This window comes from Anabrus simplex, chromosome 5 (genome assembly GCF_040414725.1).
Source record: "Anabrus simplex isolate iqAnaSimp1 chromosome 5, ASM4041472v1, whole genome shotgun sequence".
In the NCBI taxonomy this organism is placed as follows: domain Eukaryota; kingdom Metazoa; phylum Arthropoda; class Insecta; order Orthoptera; family Tettigoniidae; genus Anabrus; species Anabrus simplex.
The window spans coordinates 202,390,526-202,408,564 of NC_090269.1; the positions used below are offsets into that span (position 1 = coordinate 202,390,526).

Sequence of the window (18,039 nt, forward strand, 5' to 3'; positions counted from 1 at the left end):
GAACTGCTGCCTGAAGAAAGAGGCGATTCCCGCCTCCTGCTACACGTCCACACACTAAGTTAGATGTTGATGATTTGGCCGAGGGACAGGAAAATCAGCAGTTTATATACCCTCGGGGAAGATTCGAGACCTTTCATGAATAATTAAGACACACCCACAGTCGTTTATTGGGTAGCTTACAGTTACACATCAAAATCGAAGAAGAAAGACACAACTGGTCAAAAATTAATTACATAAATTCTGGATTGGCTAAGTTCAAAACTGGCGGAAAGAAAAGATAAATATTGCCAACCCACAAATGAAAAAACGAAATTTAGTAATAAGAAAACTTATGAGTCCAAAATATTTTCAAGAAAGTTCCCTCACTTCGCACCAGGGTGCATGATCATAATTTTTTAGTAGAGACATCTATGAGACAATGTCCAAACTTCTTGATAAATAGTCAACAAAAACACGACGAAATTAACACAGTGACATCTTCAGAGCAAAAGTTTAAGTAGATCCAGTTTTAAGTTCACAGTTTCTCCTGTAGAGGAATACTTAAAGGCGGAAAATTCAAATGTGCGGCGTAGAGGTGTACCAGCCGGTACAATAATAATAATAATAATAATAATAATAATAATAATAATAATAATAATAATAATAATAATAATAATAATAATAATAATAATAATAATAATAATAATAATAATAATAATAATAAATTGATTAACATCATTAATTAACAATTGATGTTCAATTATCAATTCATTAACATTAATTAACAATTATTATTATTATTATTATTATTATTATTATTATTATTATTATTATTATTATTATTATTATTATTACGGGGTTACCCGTGGAATGCAGAGGTGAAAGAAGGTGCGGGCTGGAATGGATCTAACTACAAAGCTGAGATATTTATTAAAATTGCATTAAAGGTTATAGTTTCAAAAATAGCAAAACAATTTTCACAAAAAACTTCAGATTATAACAAGTAACAAGTCAAAACAGGTACAATACCAGGAAAGCCAAGATTTAGAGATATTTTAACAATCTGGGCCACAAGCCCTAATTTTTACAATTTCTGAGCACTCAGCTCACAACCACATATTACCAAAGGGCAGAAATCTCCTCATTACATGGAACACTTGCTCTCACCTAGCAATGTCAGGCCTCCTAGAGGCACATTTACCACAAATAAAAGAGCTGACCCGCTCTCAATATTCTGAGCCTATCAAAGGCCACAACGGACTTTACTATTAACTGCCCTCAAGGCACACTTACAAAGAAACAGGGGTACCTTGTACCCAACCTAATGGGCCTTAGTAGGAAAATAATAGGTTAAGTTAATGGCCCAAAATGCAAACTGAATGGAGGCGTTAATTTGTACTCCTACATGAAACTTCTTAAAACCTAAGAGGCACTAAGACGATGAAGCAGGGGCTATTCCCAAACTATGGAGTTGACTCGTATACAAGAATAAATTTAACACATTAAGGAAGAGTAGAGGAACGGTTACGAAAACGTAGTCACCTCAAATTCAAAATGAAGGGGAGCTCGAGAGGGTATCCCCGATTTATAGTTAAAGTTATATGAAAATTTTACATCAAAACGGCAAACGTTACATATTTGGACAGATAGGTTACATCAAAAAAGGTTTCGGACCTTCCCCGAGGGTTAAACTGCTGAGCTAGCAAGAAAATAAAGATGTTAAACGGTCATTACCTTTGTGAAGACCTGCTGCCCGAAGGAAGAGGCGCTACCCGCCCCCTGCTACACTTCCATACACTAGGCTAGATGTTGTTCGAGTGGTGGAGAGACAGGAAAATCAGCAGTTTATATACTCTCGGGGAAGATTCGAGATCTTTCATGAATAATTAAGACACACCCACAGTCGTTTATTGGGTAGCTTACAGTTACACATCAAAATCGAAGAAGAAAGACACGACTGGTCAAAAATAATTACAGAAATTCTGGATTGGCTAAGTTCAAAACTGGCGGAAAGAAAAGATTTATATTGCCAACCCACAAATGAAAGAACGAAATTTAGTAAAGAAAAAACTTATGGATACAAAATTTCTTCAAATAAAGTTCTTCCACTTCGCACCAGGGTGCATGGTCATAGTTTTTTGTAGAGACATCTATCAGAGAATGTCCACACTTCTTGATCAATGGAAAACAAAACAAGTTGAACTCCACACAGTACTGACAACTTCGTAATCACAAAATTTACGGTAGTGACATCTTCTGAAAAAACTTATGAGTTGATACAGTTGTTAAAGTTCAGAGTTTCTCCTGTAGAGGAGTACTTTAAGGCGGAAAATTCAAATGAGCGGCGTAGAGGTGTACCAGCCGGTACAATTATTATGATTATTATTATTATTATTATTATTATTATTATTATTATTATTATTATTATTATTTGGAGCATGAATCATGTGAGACGAACAGGACATATATTATAGAGTATAACCAGTGTTGCCAACTTATATTTTCAAGATCCGCTAAATACTACTAAATATCCGCTAAAATTTCGCCAAGAAATACGATCTCAAATAATGAGCAATGAAATGAGCAATAATAATAATAATAATAATAATAATAATAATAATAATAATAATAATAATAATAATAATAATAATAATAATAATAATAAATGTCAGCACTCACCTGATCTGTGAGTTTCACTGGGATTGACCCGCTGCCTGCGAGCCGGAGAGCTAGAACTTATAGGCGTTTTAGTGCCGGGTGCAAACTAGGTGAATCCCCTATCTCAAGAGCCACACACAAAACTGGCCAGTTCATTAAACGGTCTTCCTTCATAGCATAAATATAAATGCTACTCTCTCACAGTTTCATTACCTGTCGTCATTCGTCAACAAAGAGAAAAGTACCCTTTCCCCACGCATTACAAATTTTTGATACCATGATCTCATAACATCATATCCAAATAACATGTTTTCCTCATGTGACTGCTAGCTCCTGATAAGAAATATGGAATAGGTTGGAGACAGACTGGAGTACAAACTTTTAAAAAACGTAAAAATGTATAAAACACTAAATTCCGCTATAATAAATCTAAAATTCCGCCAAACAATTCGCTGTCCGCTTGATGATATATTTCTCCGCCGACAGTCTTCGAATTCCGCCAAATTTAGCGGAAAATCCGCTAAGTTAGCAACACTGAGTATAACAGGACAAGAAAATTGTTCATTGACAAAGGAAATATACAGCAGTGTGCAATATTTCCTGAATAAATACATGTTCACGATCAAATGAAGCGTTGGGACACGTACATTTACCGAAAGAAAATACAGTTTATGTGATTTGTACATAGTCTTTGCACTCTCATTAAAATGCATTTCAATATTTGTATGGTATTTATGACTATGATAACAAATTAAACATGCGAATTGAAACATATCACTGGTGTACTCCTTCATGGGACTTTTGGCTCGTTTAGATAGTATTGTATCAATGTTTGGTACTATCGTTTGCGTACTGGCAAGCCGCAAAACAGATTTCTAGTGTTCATCGGTGAGCCTACTTCTGTGTCTAGATTTACAAATCTTCATTAATAAAAACCTCTGTTCACATAAATAAGTTAATCCGAATATACTTACAAAAAGAAGATGAGTATTAATGTGTAGAATCTAGGAAATCTCTCCCGTAGAAAACGAACATAAAATTCAGTCAATCTGTTTGTGTTTGCAAACCTATCTTTAATTTGAGTATTACACTGTAAGTCAATCAGTTCTAGGTGAAGTTCTGGTCTAACAGTTTGCACATCCACTGAGAAGGACATGGCGAACAATATCGTGAAATCTACTCTCAAAATTATCATATAGTGACATTAAAACCTCTTTGTATTCTTCTAATGTTTTTTAATGTGAATCCATATCTTATTACATATTAAACATTTTGCTGTGTTATTTTCTTGAACTATTAAATACTCCTCTTCCCAGGAAGGTTTTCAAACCCTTTGGCGTCAATGGCCTACGCTGTGCTGAACTCTCTCGCATAGTAAATGCGACGTTAACCGACTAGATTTGAGCGTCGTGTGGTGTGAGGATAAAGACGGAAACACACTACTGTCATCTCATATGAGTTAACACGTATCGTGTCGCAACCTAACCTGTCCAGAAAGATGTGTTATACTTCTGCGCCACTTGCCTGCAGTACGTACTACATCATGCACTTCACCTACTTCTTCCCCTACTAGCTCGCTAAGCTGCTCTCGTTCCTCAAGAGCGGGGAGCAAACTGGCTCTGAAGGCATTTCGCTCTTGATTGACGATGCCTGGATTAAACTATTCGGACATGTTCAATTTCGATTTCACGCTTTATTGTAGAATTAGACAGTAATATTTCCAGGTTCGAGTAGCGAATTTTTGTAGCGAATTTCACTTCATGTGTTAGAGTCTCAACAAGGATCAGATTTTATTATCCGGATATTGTATTAAAATTTCGATTTCGCTTGACATTATGAATGATGTGTAGATACCATAACGTTGGCTGAACAATAGATTTAGGATGCTGTGTGTATTATATAACTTAAGGATGAGTAGACACAATAACGCTGACTCAACGACAGGATTAGGGCGTCGTCTGTACGTTAGTCAAGTCATAGGTTAGGGATTTTTGTTAATCGACTTGAACGATGTTATTGTTTGCAGTGGAAAATACGAATGTAGAAGATACAAACCTAGCAGGTACTATTCAGGCCATGTTTCGGCATAATTCTCACTAGCCAGAAGGTGCTCCCATAACAGCGTTGCATCAGTAGTGGCATTAATGTAAGGGTTGTTCCACGTGGAAACCTAGCTAATATGGAGACTGATCCTTACTGCTTAGCCGCGCGTGTTCAAGTTCGATGAAATTTTGTTCATATTTATTTACTTTTCTTTACTTTAAGATTTTTTGTTCGGGTGTCCGATATATTCTGATAATGCCATGTGTCGACTCTTTGTTGATTTATGTAGGATTTACACTAGAAATGCGGTTTGGGTTCGTCAGCTGTTAATATATTTTATTTCCATTTTTCGTTATTCACATTATTTTTGAGAGACTTGATCTACCGATCACTTGTAGTTTAGTTTAATAGGACAAGCGTAGGTAGACAGATTTGTAATGGTAGTCGTATTTATAGAAAATTGGAAAGATTTCCTTTTATTGTGTTTTAATATGGACTTGTATTTTAACAAACTTAACGACGTAATTGTTATATAACCTGAAAGTTGGTTTAGTAAGAACATTTTCAAGTGATTTATCACTTTTCTTTAACTTCAGGGTTTGGCATTTCTTCTGAATGCATAATGAATTAAGGTTTTCCTGCATTTCGCAGTTTTGTTCCTTCAGGAAGATGTAACGTAAGATCACCTCGGATCAAGTGTTGTTGGTTCCTTCTGAACATCTGTTTGGGGTGTTGCATGTTTCAACATCGGGATTCCTCAGTAACTTAAGGGTGTCACGAGATGACAATACATGGTGGAATTTTATTTTTGATTGTGACAATTGCTGTTAACTGGTAACGAACACCATGCTTTCTTGTAATATTTCGCAACCTATCCAAAGCAATTGATAGTCCATATGGTTCGATTAAGGATCCATTCGGGGGATTTTCCAATATCCGATAGGATAGTAGATTGGTGGATAACCTTAATTAAATGTATACCTGGAATTCTTCTTTTTCTTGAAGGTCAGATTTTCCACGGATCGTTTGGATTAACTCTCGGTTATCGTTTGGATCGATGGTGCCAGATTTTCAGGTTTTATTCACGTTTTCTGGATTTTGCTGTCCACGATTTTTATACTACGTTTTCATTCTTTGAAAAACAATAATGAACAATTTTAATGAAACTTTACCAGTCACGTTATGTATTGTGACTGCGTTAAAACATGTGAAAATTTTAAGTGATTTTTCTTGCCAAGTTGATAGATAAATTATCGTGATTAAAACTGAATAAATATTGTAGTAAGCACATTGTTTGCCCCTTATTTGAAGTAGTTATGCTCTCCTCTGAACGCTATCGTTTGGTCGTTGTAGTGACAGAAAAAAAATATTCGCAACGACCCCAAGGTCTAAGAGTACGATAGGCAGATGACCAGCGATGGAACGATAAGTTAAAGGGTTCAGTAAAATGATTTCAAGTTGGGCTCAGGGAGTAACCCGTGTAGCAGGTTCCCGGGTACATGCAAGTCGCGTATCCGGAGTGCATACGTTGCTCAGAAACTTTACCATATCGGCTTTTCTGTCTGTTCTGTTCTCACTAATAGCTGTTTCTTTTTGTAGCATAACATATACACACTTTCGAACATTCTGAAGTTTTATCGACTTTGCCACAAGAAAAGCTATTCCGGTCCGAATAGTATCCACATGAAGGATCAGACTACGAGACGAGCTGTTAGTTAAGCTGAACAAGAGGATCGTGAACCAGAACAGCAGCACACATGAGTACTTTCTGAAGGCGATACTAAAAAATTACCCAAAAATCACGTCAGGATGACAGTATATTATCATGATACATTGCTATTATAATGTTTAAATTGAATTCTGTGTTTTCTGCCATTGTTGTCCGGGGAAAATCATCAAGGGGTCCCCAATTCACTGCTTTTCTTACTTTGCTGTGAACTTTGCTTTGCAATTGGCACTTCGCACGTGTATCAGAATTGGTACATTCAACTTTAACTACAGAAACCGGAACAAATTTAAGGTCAGGTTAACGTTTGTCGAGCCTCATTCCAAAGTGTATCACGCCTCCGAATGTGGACAGTATAAGAAGTTTGTATAGCCTATGTTTATGTCAGACTCGTAGTGCAGGGCCTGACTCTTGCTAGGAGACTCTTGGTTGTTTGGGTATTTAACTCTTAGCTGAGGGCTGGAACGGTATTCACTGAAACTCGTTGGACAAGTGAGCAGCTCTCTGACACGAGAAGCAGCGGAGCCGCTCAAGAAATCTAAGGATGTCCTCACGTTAACCACGTGCACTCCAGTACCAGCAGGCAGTCGACTTAACAAGTCAAGGCCCTGATGGGCTGCTTTGCCGTGGGCTCTATATGTAAATAACAGGGTACTTACCTGTGCATTTACCGAGATCGATAGCTGCAGTCGCTTATGTGCGGCCAGTATCAAGTACTCGGGGGATAGATCGTTCGAACCCCGCCGTCGGCAACTCTAAAGATGGTTTTCCGTGGTTACCTATTTTCACACCAGGCAAATACTGGGGCAGTACCGTAAATAAGGCCATGGCCGCTTCCTTCCCACTCCTAGCCCTTTCCTATCCCACCGTCGCCATAAAATCTATCTGCGTCGGTGCGACTTAAAGCCACTTGTAAAAGAAAAAGCAGTGCATTTCTCAAAGATCACCTTTACTTCTACAATAGTTGTCACTTCACCAGAAATTGCGAAAGAATTTCACCATTTATGCTGTTTTCATATTCATACATCACTGCAAATACACTACATGACTCTCAAGGTTATAGAAGTATTTCACCGCAAATTATGGTTGAATAATTATTTCATGTATCAACCACTTTGTAATAGACGAAAGGTAATGAAAACTACACGAAGCATGACCAACAAATGACAAATAAGTTGAAATGGGAAGAGCAGCTGATTCAGAAAGTGATGGAACCAACTAGAGGGAATAAGAAAGCACAATGCTTGTCGATGGAAATGAAGGTAGTTTTGGTATGTGTCCATGAGTTATTTTGGAGAATCAAACATTATTTGGTATATCCTTAATAAAGATAATAGACAACTTGTGTCTTTGGAGTGTACAGACCGGGAAAGGGTAGCGCTGACGCTGATTCAGAATTATTTGGTACGATAATCAGCTATGTGGGAAACGATATGGAAAGGAATGTGATAGTAGTGGGTGATCTCAATTTACCAAATGTCAATTGGGAAGGTAATGAAAACTACACGAAGCATGACCAACAAATGACAAATAAGTTGAAATGGGAAGAGCAGCTGATTCAGAAAGTGATGGAACCAACTAGAGGGAATAATATTTTGGCTGCGTGGCTGCTAAAACCAGATGAGCTCTATAGAGAAACCGAAGTAATAGATGGTATTAGTGATCACGAAGCTGCTTTGTTGTAGTTAAAAATAAATGTGAAAGAATGGTATTAAAAGTAGGACTGTTATACTTCTTTTCACAAGAGATTATTCCTGATGTAAACAAATAGGCGGAGCACCTTGCCTTTACACGTGGACATAGACATGTTTATTGGAGAAGAAACCGTCGCACTCACTCGACTGTATGCGAGTTCGAAGAAAAGTAGTATGCCGCATTAATTTTAATTTATTTTATTACATTTAGAGAGTTTGGAAGAGTACGTAATCAAATAAAAATTAGGTTATCAGATATACCGGTGTATATATGTATATTTATATATGATTGTTTTTAAATTAGCGATTAAATAAAGAGTAATGAAGGCACAACGCGTGGTGTAATACATGAAGTCTTCTCGTAGAGGGGGAAAGTCCCTAGCTGTACAGCGTGGAGATAAGATGTTGCATCTTCCAGCAACCAGTGAGTCAGTATTCATAGTGATAGAAATGGAACAAGAGGTAGGACCATCGCGTATAGGGAAGCACAAAAGAGGAAAACCGCTCAGAAGTGATCATAGGTGCATTGTGAATGTGCTCAATAAACTAAGTGAACTGAATCCAGGTTTACTCCTTCATTCAGCAGTTCAGATCTTCGCACTGTTGTCGTATGCGATGCGAACACGAGACGTTGACGGGGTGGAGGTCGGTACTACACGCTCAGGAAATCACAACCCTTTTTTTGGCGGAGGCGTAGACATATCATGTTTATATCAGTATTAAACTCTCGTGAAAATAATTATAGGCAATACCATATGGCTGATAAAACAGGCATGAGGGAGTTTTTAAAAGGTAAGTATGGTCGGCAGAAAACGGTAAATAAAGATGTAAACAGACTCTGGGATGGGTTTAAAGCAATTGGTAAGGAATGTGAAAATAGGTTTGTACTTGCAAAGGTGGTAAGGAATGGTAAAGATCCACTATATTATAACAGAGAAATAAAGAGACTAAGAAGGGGGTGCAGGTTGGAAAGAAATATAGTTAGAAATGGCTGTAGAAGTAAGGATAAATTGAAGAAACTTACTAGGAAATTGAATCTAGCAAATAAATCAGCTAAGGATAACATGATGGCAAGCATAATTGGGGGTTATACAAATTTTAGTGAAAAATGGAAGTGCATGTATAGGTACTTTCAGGCAGAAACATGTTCCAATGACGACATTCTATTGACATATTGTGAACCTATAGATAGCTCATACCATCAGCATGCTAATAGCCTAATTAGCAGTACTTATTCATCTAGTTTAAAGCTTTATGTGACCTAGCGTAGAAAACGTTTCTTTCTTAAAGCGGAGTTTTGTGTTTTTCAACTAAAGAGATTAGAAAATTTATGAATATTGTTAGATGCAGCGTCGGTACAGAAATAGAGGAAGAAAGAGGAGCTAAATAACTCGGAGGCAATGTAACGTTCAAATGAAAACACGGTTCTCAGACCGTGACCACGCGTGAAAAACTAACCGTGAAACCGTCTGAGTCATACGGGTACGTGTTTATTATTACAACTAGCTTTATGTCGCACCGACACAGATAGGTTTTATGGCGACACTGGGAGAAGAAAACGCTGGGAGAGGGAAGGAAGTGTCCGTGGCCGTAATTAAGGTACATCCCTAGCATTTACCTGGTGGGAACATGGGAAACACGGAAAATCATATTCGGGTCAGTGGGGTGCGAACCTACTATCTCCCGAGTGCAAGTTCACAGCTGCGCGACCCTAACCGCACAGCCAACTCGCTCGGTACGGGTACATGTAATTAATAAAAGGATATTTTATTACCCGCATACACGTTTATTCGATAGTGAGGAGCGCTGTTTTTAAGAGATACGGAGACAGATGCCGATATACCGAACACGAGAGTGTAAAAGTGGACTCATTTCACTTTCATTTTGTATCTTTTTCTTCGGTTCATGAATATAGATATTTTTTCCCTCCTCGTGACAGGAAAGGAAGGGTTTGGACCTGGCGATCAAGACTGGGGTTTCTATGAGGTTCGTCCAGGGGCTCACATGTTCTACTGGCTATACTACACCAAGGCGTCCTCCGACCGCCCTCTTGTCATCTGGCTGCAGGGAGGACCTGGGTCTTCTTCAGCTGGCTACGGTAACTTCCAGGAGATAGGTCTGCTCGATATTGACCTCAAGGAAAGGAACACATCCTGGGTTTGTATTGAATCTGTAGAAGGTTTATAAGTTACAAATTATTATTTAAGTGTATTTCTCATTGAAGACTACTTCTCAAAATTGTGATATTGACACCTATGAGGAACGAGGGAAACTCTGGAGTTTGCGGTAAGAACCTTAAGTGGGGGCCGATGACCTTCGGTGTTAGGCCCATTTAAACAACAAGCATCATCATCAAGAACGTTAAGTGCGGTTCAGATTACATGTATTATGCCGTGCTGATCAAATTCATGTTCAAGGCCTGGATCGCACCCCCGTCTTCACATTAGTCGAGTCGTGTCGATCCGAACTGGAACGCCCCAACCGGAGCGACACAGGTCGTTTCCGCGTAAACCCATCTTGTCATTTCCAACAATTGAATGAAAATAGCACTCAGTTTGGAAGAAAAGGAGGAGATAGAAATCGGATTTGAATTCATAAAGTGTTTTAAAAAATGAAAGGGGAAGGAGAATATCGCACTCTATGGAAAATGGTAGACGAAATACGAAATTCTATCCGTATTTTCGTATGCCCTATTCTGATTTTGTGCGCCTTTTTGGATACATTAAAGAAGATACAGTATCAATAGGATGAACACTTCGTTCCGGGAAACCTGCTCACACGAGTTTTTCTATTTTTCTTTTTCATTTCTTAATTTTTTACTTTTTTACTACTGATATTTTCTTACTTTCCTCATTCATTCTTTGTTTTCCTTTTGTTTTCTATTTAATGACGACACACACACACACCCCCCCACCCTGTCCCCGAGCCATTGGAAATAACCAATTAAGTTTAAAATCTCGGACCCGGCGGGGAATCGAACCCGGGGCTACTTGCACCAAACCATTTAGCCATGGAGACGAACAACGGATCCGCACATGTAATATGAACAGGCCTTTACTGAACATCTGACTGGTCTGCTGCTTGCCCCGGTGTATATGAGATAAACTGGGGCTACGGTCAGCTTATATATATAAGCCAGCAATCTGAGAAGCCTCTTGTTTGTAATAGTCAAGACGCTGGCTCCGTAGAGTAAGGTGCTTGGGCTCAAGTAATCATCGACACTTAGTCCTTTAATAATGTTATTTGTTTTACGTTCGGATTCGGAGACGCCGAAGTGCTGGAATTTTGCCCCACAGGAGTTCTTTTACGTGCCGATAAATCTACCTTGTTTCTCCTTTGTTTCACTGACTTGAAAGTAAGTTATCTGTTTAATTTGCACTTTTCTCCTCTTCCTTATATTTGAAGACTGTCTACTAGGAGAAATCTTATTGTGTGTGCTACTCACATATTATCCTATTTCTTCACTTAAAGGGAATCACTGCGCTGTCATTAATCGTCATCTAAGGGTTCAATTCCAGACACTTCGCTATTACTTTTGTCAGGTTCGCTTACATCGTCACTACTGCCCTCTCGCCAAACTTAATTTCTAAATCTCCGTGGACGGCAGCTAATAACGCTAACCACAGGTGGACAGTATGCTTTATGCAACACTTTAAATACAATGTACGGCATTCAGAGGTTCACTTTTGTAGATGAGTGGGTTAACATACGAACAACGATAGGACTTGGAAACAGATCGTTCACATGTTCGATATTCGAATCCTGAACTGACAGCGACTGTACATGCTAGACATTCATCCTTGGAAATTGGTACTTTCAAATTCTAGATCGTTCACTCAAATCCATGGTTTATGTACATTGCTCTTAAAAAGTTTTGCATACACTGGTTCAGTGCACATTTTATTTTGCTATGTGTATGTACGTAGGCACATTGTACATTACAAAGATCATATACAAAGAAAAACAAATTTGGCATTGTGGGATTTTGAGCATAAATATTATTGTTCATTGTGTAGCAGACCAATATCGTATATAGCCCCATCTGGCCGTGAGGCATGCTTGAACACAACGAGGAATATTCAGCACTGAAGAATCCAGTTAGTTTTGGGGCAGATTATCCCACTCTTGGATCGCAGCTTCAGTCAGCTGCTGAATTTTTATAAGAGCGTTAGGACGGGAGTAATTGTTCTCTTCAGTTCACGGAATGCATCTCAAGGAACTGATCAACCACTTTGTCTCGACGGGCAGAAGCATTATCACCCACTAGTGTAAATCCCTTGCCCACGGTGTTAGCAAATCCTGTTACGTTGGAGGAAAGTTGTCTCTGTGTACCACACTAGTCATATTACCCCGGATAGAAACGAGAGGCGGACGTCGACCATATATTGAACCCTTTGGTCCATATTGAGGGATACCTACCTTTCTTACCTATCAGCAAAGTTCATGAGATCTGTCTCTTGGATCGTATCGGGTTCTTCGTCACTTGCTGAGGTAAAGGTAGGGTTCAGTAATTCTAATCTATCTACTGGAATGAAAGGTCTATTTAAAAGATTCCTATTTATTCAGGAAATTTCTGAAGCAATCTGATATGTCAACGGTGTCATAGAAGTCAATTGTGTCCACTGGACACCACAATCATTTTTACATAAAGGTCAGAACACTGGTGTGAGACTTTAACGTAACTGCCTGACGGGCATTCATACTAGAAACCATTCTCTCAATTATTAATCATTTAAGAAAGGAAAGTCTGGAAATCCTTAAATTCGGCTTCCATGTGAGACCACATGTACCATCATAGTGATTCGTTATGGTCCAGCCCTCGTAACACGAACTCTGGACTCTGGGTATAATTAAGGCCGTCCAATCGGTGTGTGCCACACAGTGGTTCTACGGCATGGACCCTTAATTGAATCGATGTGACCTGCGTCTATGTCATGGACCGACATCTAATCTTCTAAGTTACTTTAAAGTCATTGTGGATGATGACCGCAAGGAAATGAGGCTACAATGGCATACGGCCCTAATCTAAGTCACTGAGGTTGATGACCCCCTGACCATCCAAGTTTCTAGGCTGAAGGCTAAACACAATTAAGTTACATCGGTTGATGACCAAAGTTTCCACTTTACTATCCCAGCACATTCACTGCTCAATCAATCAAAGTACCATCCAAGTTTCTAGGCTGAAGGCTAAACACAATTAAGTTACATCGGTTGATGACCAAAGTTTCCACTTTACTATCCCAGCACATTCACTGCTCAATCAATCAAAGTTCAATAATTATAACAATAGCAATGCTCACAAACTTTGTGGCAGTAAAATCCATTTCCTTCGGATATGTTCCCTTAATCGTTACTTTATTTTTTAAATATTCCCCAGAAAACAAACTAAAATTTCCAGAATGCATCTCCAAGTTATTCGCTTGATTAAAGTTATTTCAAAATGCGGTTTCACTGAATTTAATAATTAAATAAATTTAAATGATTTGACGAAATGTTAACGAACAACAAATTTTATCTCCGCGGACTCTGGTTTCTTCACAAATTCCTACGCAGCTGTGACGTAAATTCAATCTTGTGATGTTATCTGGCTGGAAAAGAATTGTTACATAATTCATGTCCAGTTATATATCTTGTCTCCTGATCTCACACTTTTAAAATCTAATCTAGTCCTAACCGTTATTAACACTTGGATATCCTAATAATCTACGTACAAACCAAACAACTCGCCATATAATTACGATGTCCTATCTCGTCATACCATTTATGAATTTTGCACACCCCTCACAGACAAACCAATCATCACGACCATCGCTCTATATTTTGGACAACCCTGAATTTGGTTACTCTGTTCCTTATACTCAAAGTTCGTGATTTCAAATGTTCATTACGTCCCCAATTAAACAAATCTTACAGTATTTCACAATACTCAGATCATTACCGGCTATGAATTTCAACTAAATCCAGCATTTTAACGTTTTCCCCGGCCGAGAATACAGTACAATCTCAATTCCACGCCTGTCCCGTTATCACAGCTGAGGCCTCTCGTCTCCAAGTTCGTTTGGCAGTTACATGAAACACCTGGTTTATTCCAGTTGACTGGCTTCTCAAAATGCTCTCTTTAAACTCTGCCGACAAAATTAAACAAATACGATATTCTAACCAACAAAATGCACAGATAAAGCTTCAAGATGCCCACACTAATTATACGGGTCGCCAATTAATACCGCAATGGATTTCTATGAATTTCTTTCCATTCCCAACATTATAAAATATACCTCGGGCTATCGTGTCCCGGCTTCAATGACAGGACTCTAACCTGATTCGCACATCTCATCTCAACTCATATAAAACATTCCTCGGGCTTCCATGTCCCGGCTTCAATGACAGGTCCAACCTGATTCACAAATCTCATATCAACAAAACTAACCTCTGTTTCCCAGCTCCACAATTATCATCGACAAAGAACTGGAATAAAATCCTCACTAAAAATCTCGACGTCTAATATCGCACAATGCATTAATCATGAATAACTTCGCATAAATGATATCGTATTTAATAACTTGATTTTTACGAGAAATGACTGAAACATTCTACTAGATCTTTTTATTGTCAGTCAGACACAGTTTAAAATGGGCCTAGAAAAACGTTTCTCTCCGTGACCAAATTCATCACCCTAGATTCTCACCCGACAGCGCGCTTCCACTCGATTGAAAATGAGTAACCATGGATTATTATTATTAACGTCAAATTGCAGACAGAAAAATTTTACGTCGAATGAACATCTTAATTTGACATCACAAAATATAGGCAGTACACTCACACGGATGACGATCTACATTGGACGTGATATCACTTCGAAACCCTATTCAATAACTTTTACAACATTATACGGCACTCGCAAGACTTCAAAATTTTTATCCAAGTGGAAAATAAAACAAATGACTCTTTTAGTCGTACTCTCACATTTACAAAACTTAGTAGGGGTGACCACTGCGTCGTATATCCCCATTCAAATACACTTTTAGAGATCATGAGACAAGATATAAGAGGTAGTAAGATGGAAAGTCACCTACCTCATGTAGTCACACCATTGTTCGTCATAGGGCTCACCTGCGACCCTGGCATTTTATTTAGCCATTTTTAAATTCATGGCTTCACAGTTCATTATTAATTTTCTTCAGGTTTCCTGGAATAAAGCATAAAAAAAAGAAAATACCCTTCACTTGTTTGCTGAGCGCACACGATGGGCTATAATTATTTCCGCACACGAATTACTTAATCACATTAGAATTTATTCTGTACTTTGACCGTCCTATCTGGTACAATTATTTCACTCAAGAAAACTATCTCCTCATGGAGACAAGACCTAGCCACAATGGCTAAAATCTGCAGTTGAACTCAGTCTACTTTCGTTGGTTTGATTTCGCAGAGCAGCTCAACAATTTTTCGTCCGCTTTGTATCACAAATGCCGGAGAAGGAGACTTCGTCATGGCGTCCCTTCATATTTATAGCAGTTACCCCCTCTCTTCGGATATCTCCCTTTGCCGCCAAGAAAATTTCTATAAATTTTCTGACTTACCTAAACTGTAATTTTAAGAGTTTTGAAAGTGACTACATGCTTGCTACATTTCTGGCGGTAGTGTTCATGGACATTTAAAATTTTTACGGGTTCGATTTGTGAGATGATTGACCCCCTTTGATAGGCACTATATTTTTTGACTTGGCTTGGGTCACGCCATGTACACGCGATTTGAAATAGTTCAAAAAAATGACTTGAGATTCTTCCGCCGTCGACACGTGTGGCTGACGTCACGTACCCCAGAGCGTGGGACCGAAGGTAATCACCCCCTCGTCACGTGTCAAATCCATGCTATCAAGAATCCAACTTTTAATTTAATTGTTACATTATGCATAATGTTCTTAGGGCACAAAGGTCATGGGTTCAATATGAACCTACCCCAAAACATGACGCAAACCCACTTGCTATTGTGCCCGCTCTAAGATGAGGTGCTCTTTCCATCTCTCACTAGATCGTCTCCAGACTCTAATGCTCCTGGTTTATGGGTACAAGTTTATACTGACTTTATCAGAAAAGTGCTGACGTTTCCACTGTTCCTGATGCCGTGGGGTATGAGTTGTTGTCCACCTCACACGAACTGCCCTGTTAAGAGCAATTTTGGCACTGGCCTCCTTCATCTCAGTCATCTCACTATCTGATCTGACACATTCACTCGGATGGCCCTCCATAGATCTTGGCGGAACGAGACAGATGTAGCAGCGGCCCTCTGACGAGCTAAATGCAACAAATACCTACCCTCCCTGCGAGTTGATTTGTGCCGGCGTCCCGTCCATTTTTTATCACGAACCGTTTGCGTCTCGCTGAACATTTTCCAAACTATGGGGACGTCACGATGTCACTCCAACACTAACGGCGACATCCTCTTGTCACCATCCTTCATGTAGCAATATCACAATTCGAATGCGGTCAGTATCAGAAATGGGCACTGTTGTCATTTTTACGTCGGTCCTACACATGCTATCTATACAGTATCGACCTTACAAGTGATGATATATTGTTAAATTGAGCGACACGACAAACGCCACCTGTCAGAGAAACGTCGAACCTGATGTGTGTTTAACATCGCTACGTGCCTCTAAAATTGGTCTACAGTTCCTACTATTCATTTGTTTGAGGTACCGTGACGTATATCGTGTGAAATTTCTTTGAGCACTGCATTATAGCTGTATTTCATTACAACGATGCGTACTCCAACTACAGTAGAAATTGAGGGTGAAGAATAAAGACGTCCAAAGCCCGTAGGGTAAATTCATATCCTCGGCGCGCAAGGTGGTGCAGCTCTTGTCAAGCTCACCCCCTACGGAAGGGATTTGCACGTGCCCTTTTAACCACATGCAAGCCTTGCTCCCAATCTGAAATTTTGATAGTATCAGGAATCGGAGCCGGGCTTCCGAGCAGCCGGTGACACTATACGCCGGGCTTACTCATTCTATGATGAGAGCATGATACTGTTCAAACGCGAAACTTCGTCTGAGTGTTCACAGGCAACATCCTGTAAGCCTGATAACACTCCAATAGGAACTGCGCGTAGTAATGTTGACGAAAGCTACTAGAATTTCCCTTTCTCCCCGTGAGAGATGGTATGAGCCCTCTAGCACGACCACAGCAACTGATAGTTACTGTCCCAGGTTTGAATCCATGATTTTTGGATCATATGACCGACACCCTACCATTGAGACACAGAGGGATCAACCATTTGAGGAGTCGCAATATTCATAGTGGAGGGTAACTGGGAATAAGGCCACGGCAGAGGAGCATGATGAGGCCCGTGGAGCCTCTGTCGTCAGTTTGGAGAATGTGCCATGGTTTGGGGAAGCATCAACTTGCATGCATCTCAACTGACAGGCCCCGTTACAGCGTATCGTGACTCTGGTACCAGTTATAACCCACAGTGTGAATTGGCGTCAAAAGTCGCCTTGGCGTGTCTTGCTGGGACTGGATATCTCCCGACGACGCTCCACTGGCTTCTCGGAGCGCAGCTGGTTATCTGCTCGTAAATATATTGCCATTTTGGAGAATGCGTTGTTTCCTACCGCTCCAGAACATTATCTTCAAAGATTCGTTTTCCTGCAGAATAACTATTACGTGCAACAAGCCGAAGTCTTTCAGGCCTACAGGCCCGGTATCACGGTTTAAACCTGGTCTCCGAAGTGAACGGACCTGAAAATCATAGGGAACGTATGGGTGATGTTCAAATGAAAGAAGCTTGGTGTCTATGCAGACGACCCATCGAAGATTGCCGACCATTTGTGGAGTCAAATTCTCAGGCTCTCTCAAGCTATCGCTCAGAACGGGACTATTTTCGTAACTCGGTAAACCTAGGGCACATGGACGAAGTATTAGTTCCGAATGCTAGTTT

General features: G+C 39.5%; 1 protein-coding gene across 1 annotated transcript in view; it reads left to right on the top strand.

Annotated features, from left to right (window-relative positions):
* Positions 1–18,039, top strand: part of LOC136873915 (retinoid-inducible serine carboxypeptidase) — an 85,541-nt gene that overhangs the window by 19,398 nt on the left and 48,104 nt on the right. The window contains exon 2 of the mRNA XM_067147251.2: positions 10,040–10,257. Within this exon, the coding sequence (XP_067003352.2) occupies positions 10,040–10,257 (218 nt within the window). The remainder of the gene's footprint in view (positions 1–10,039; positions 10,258–18,039) is intronic.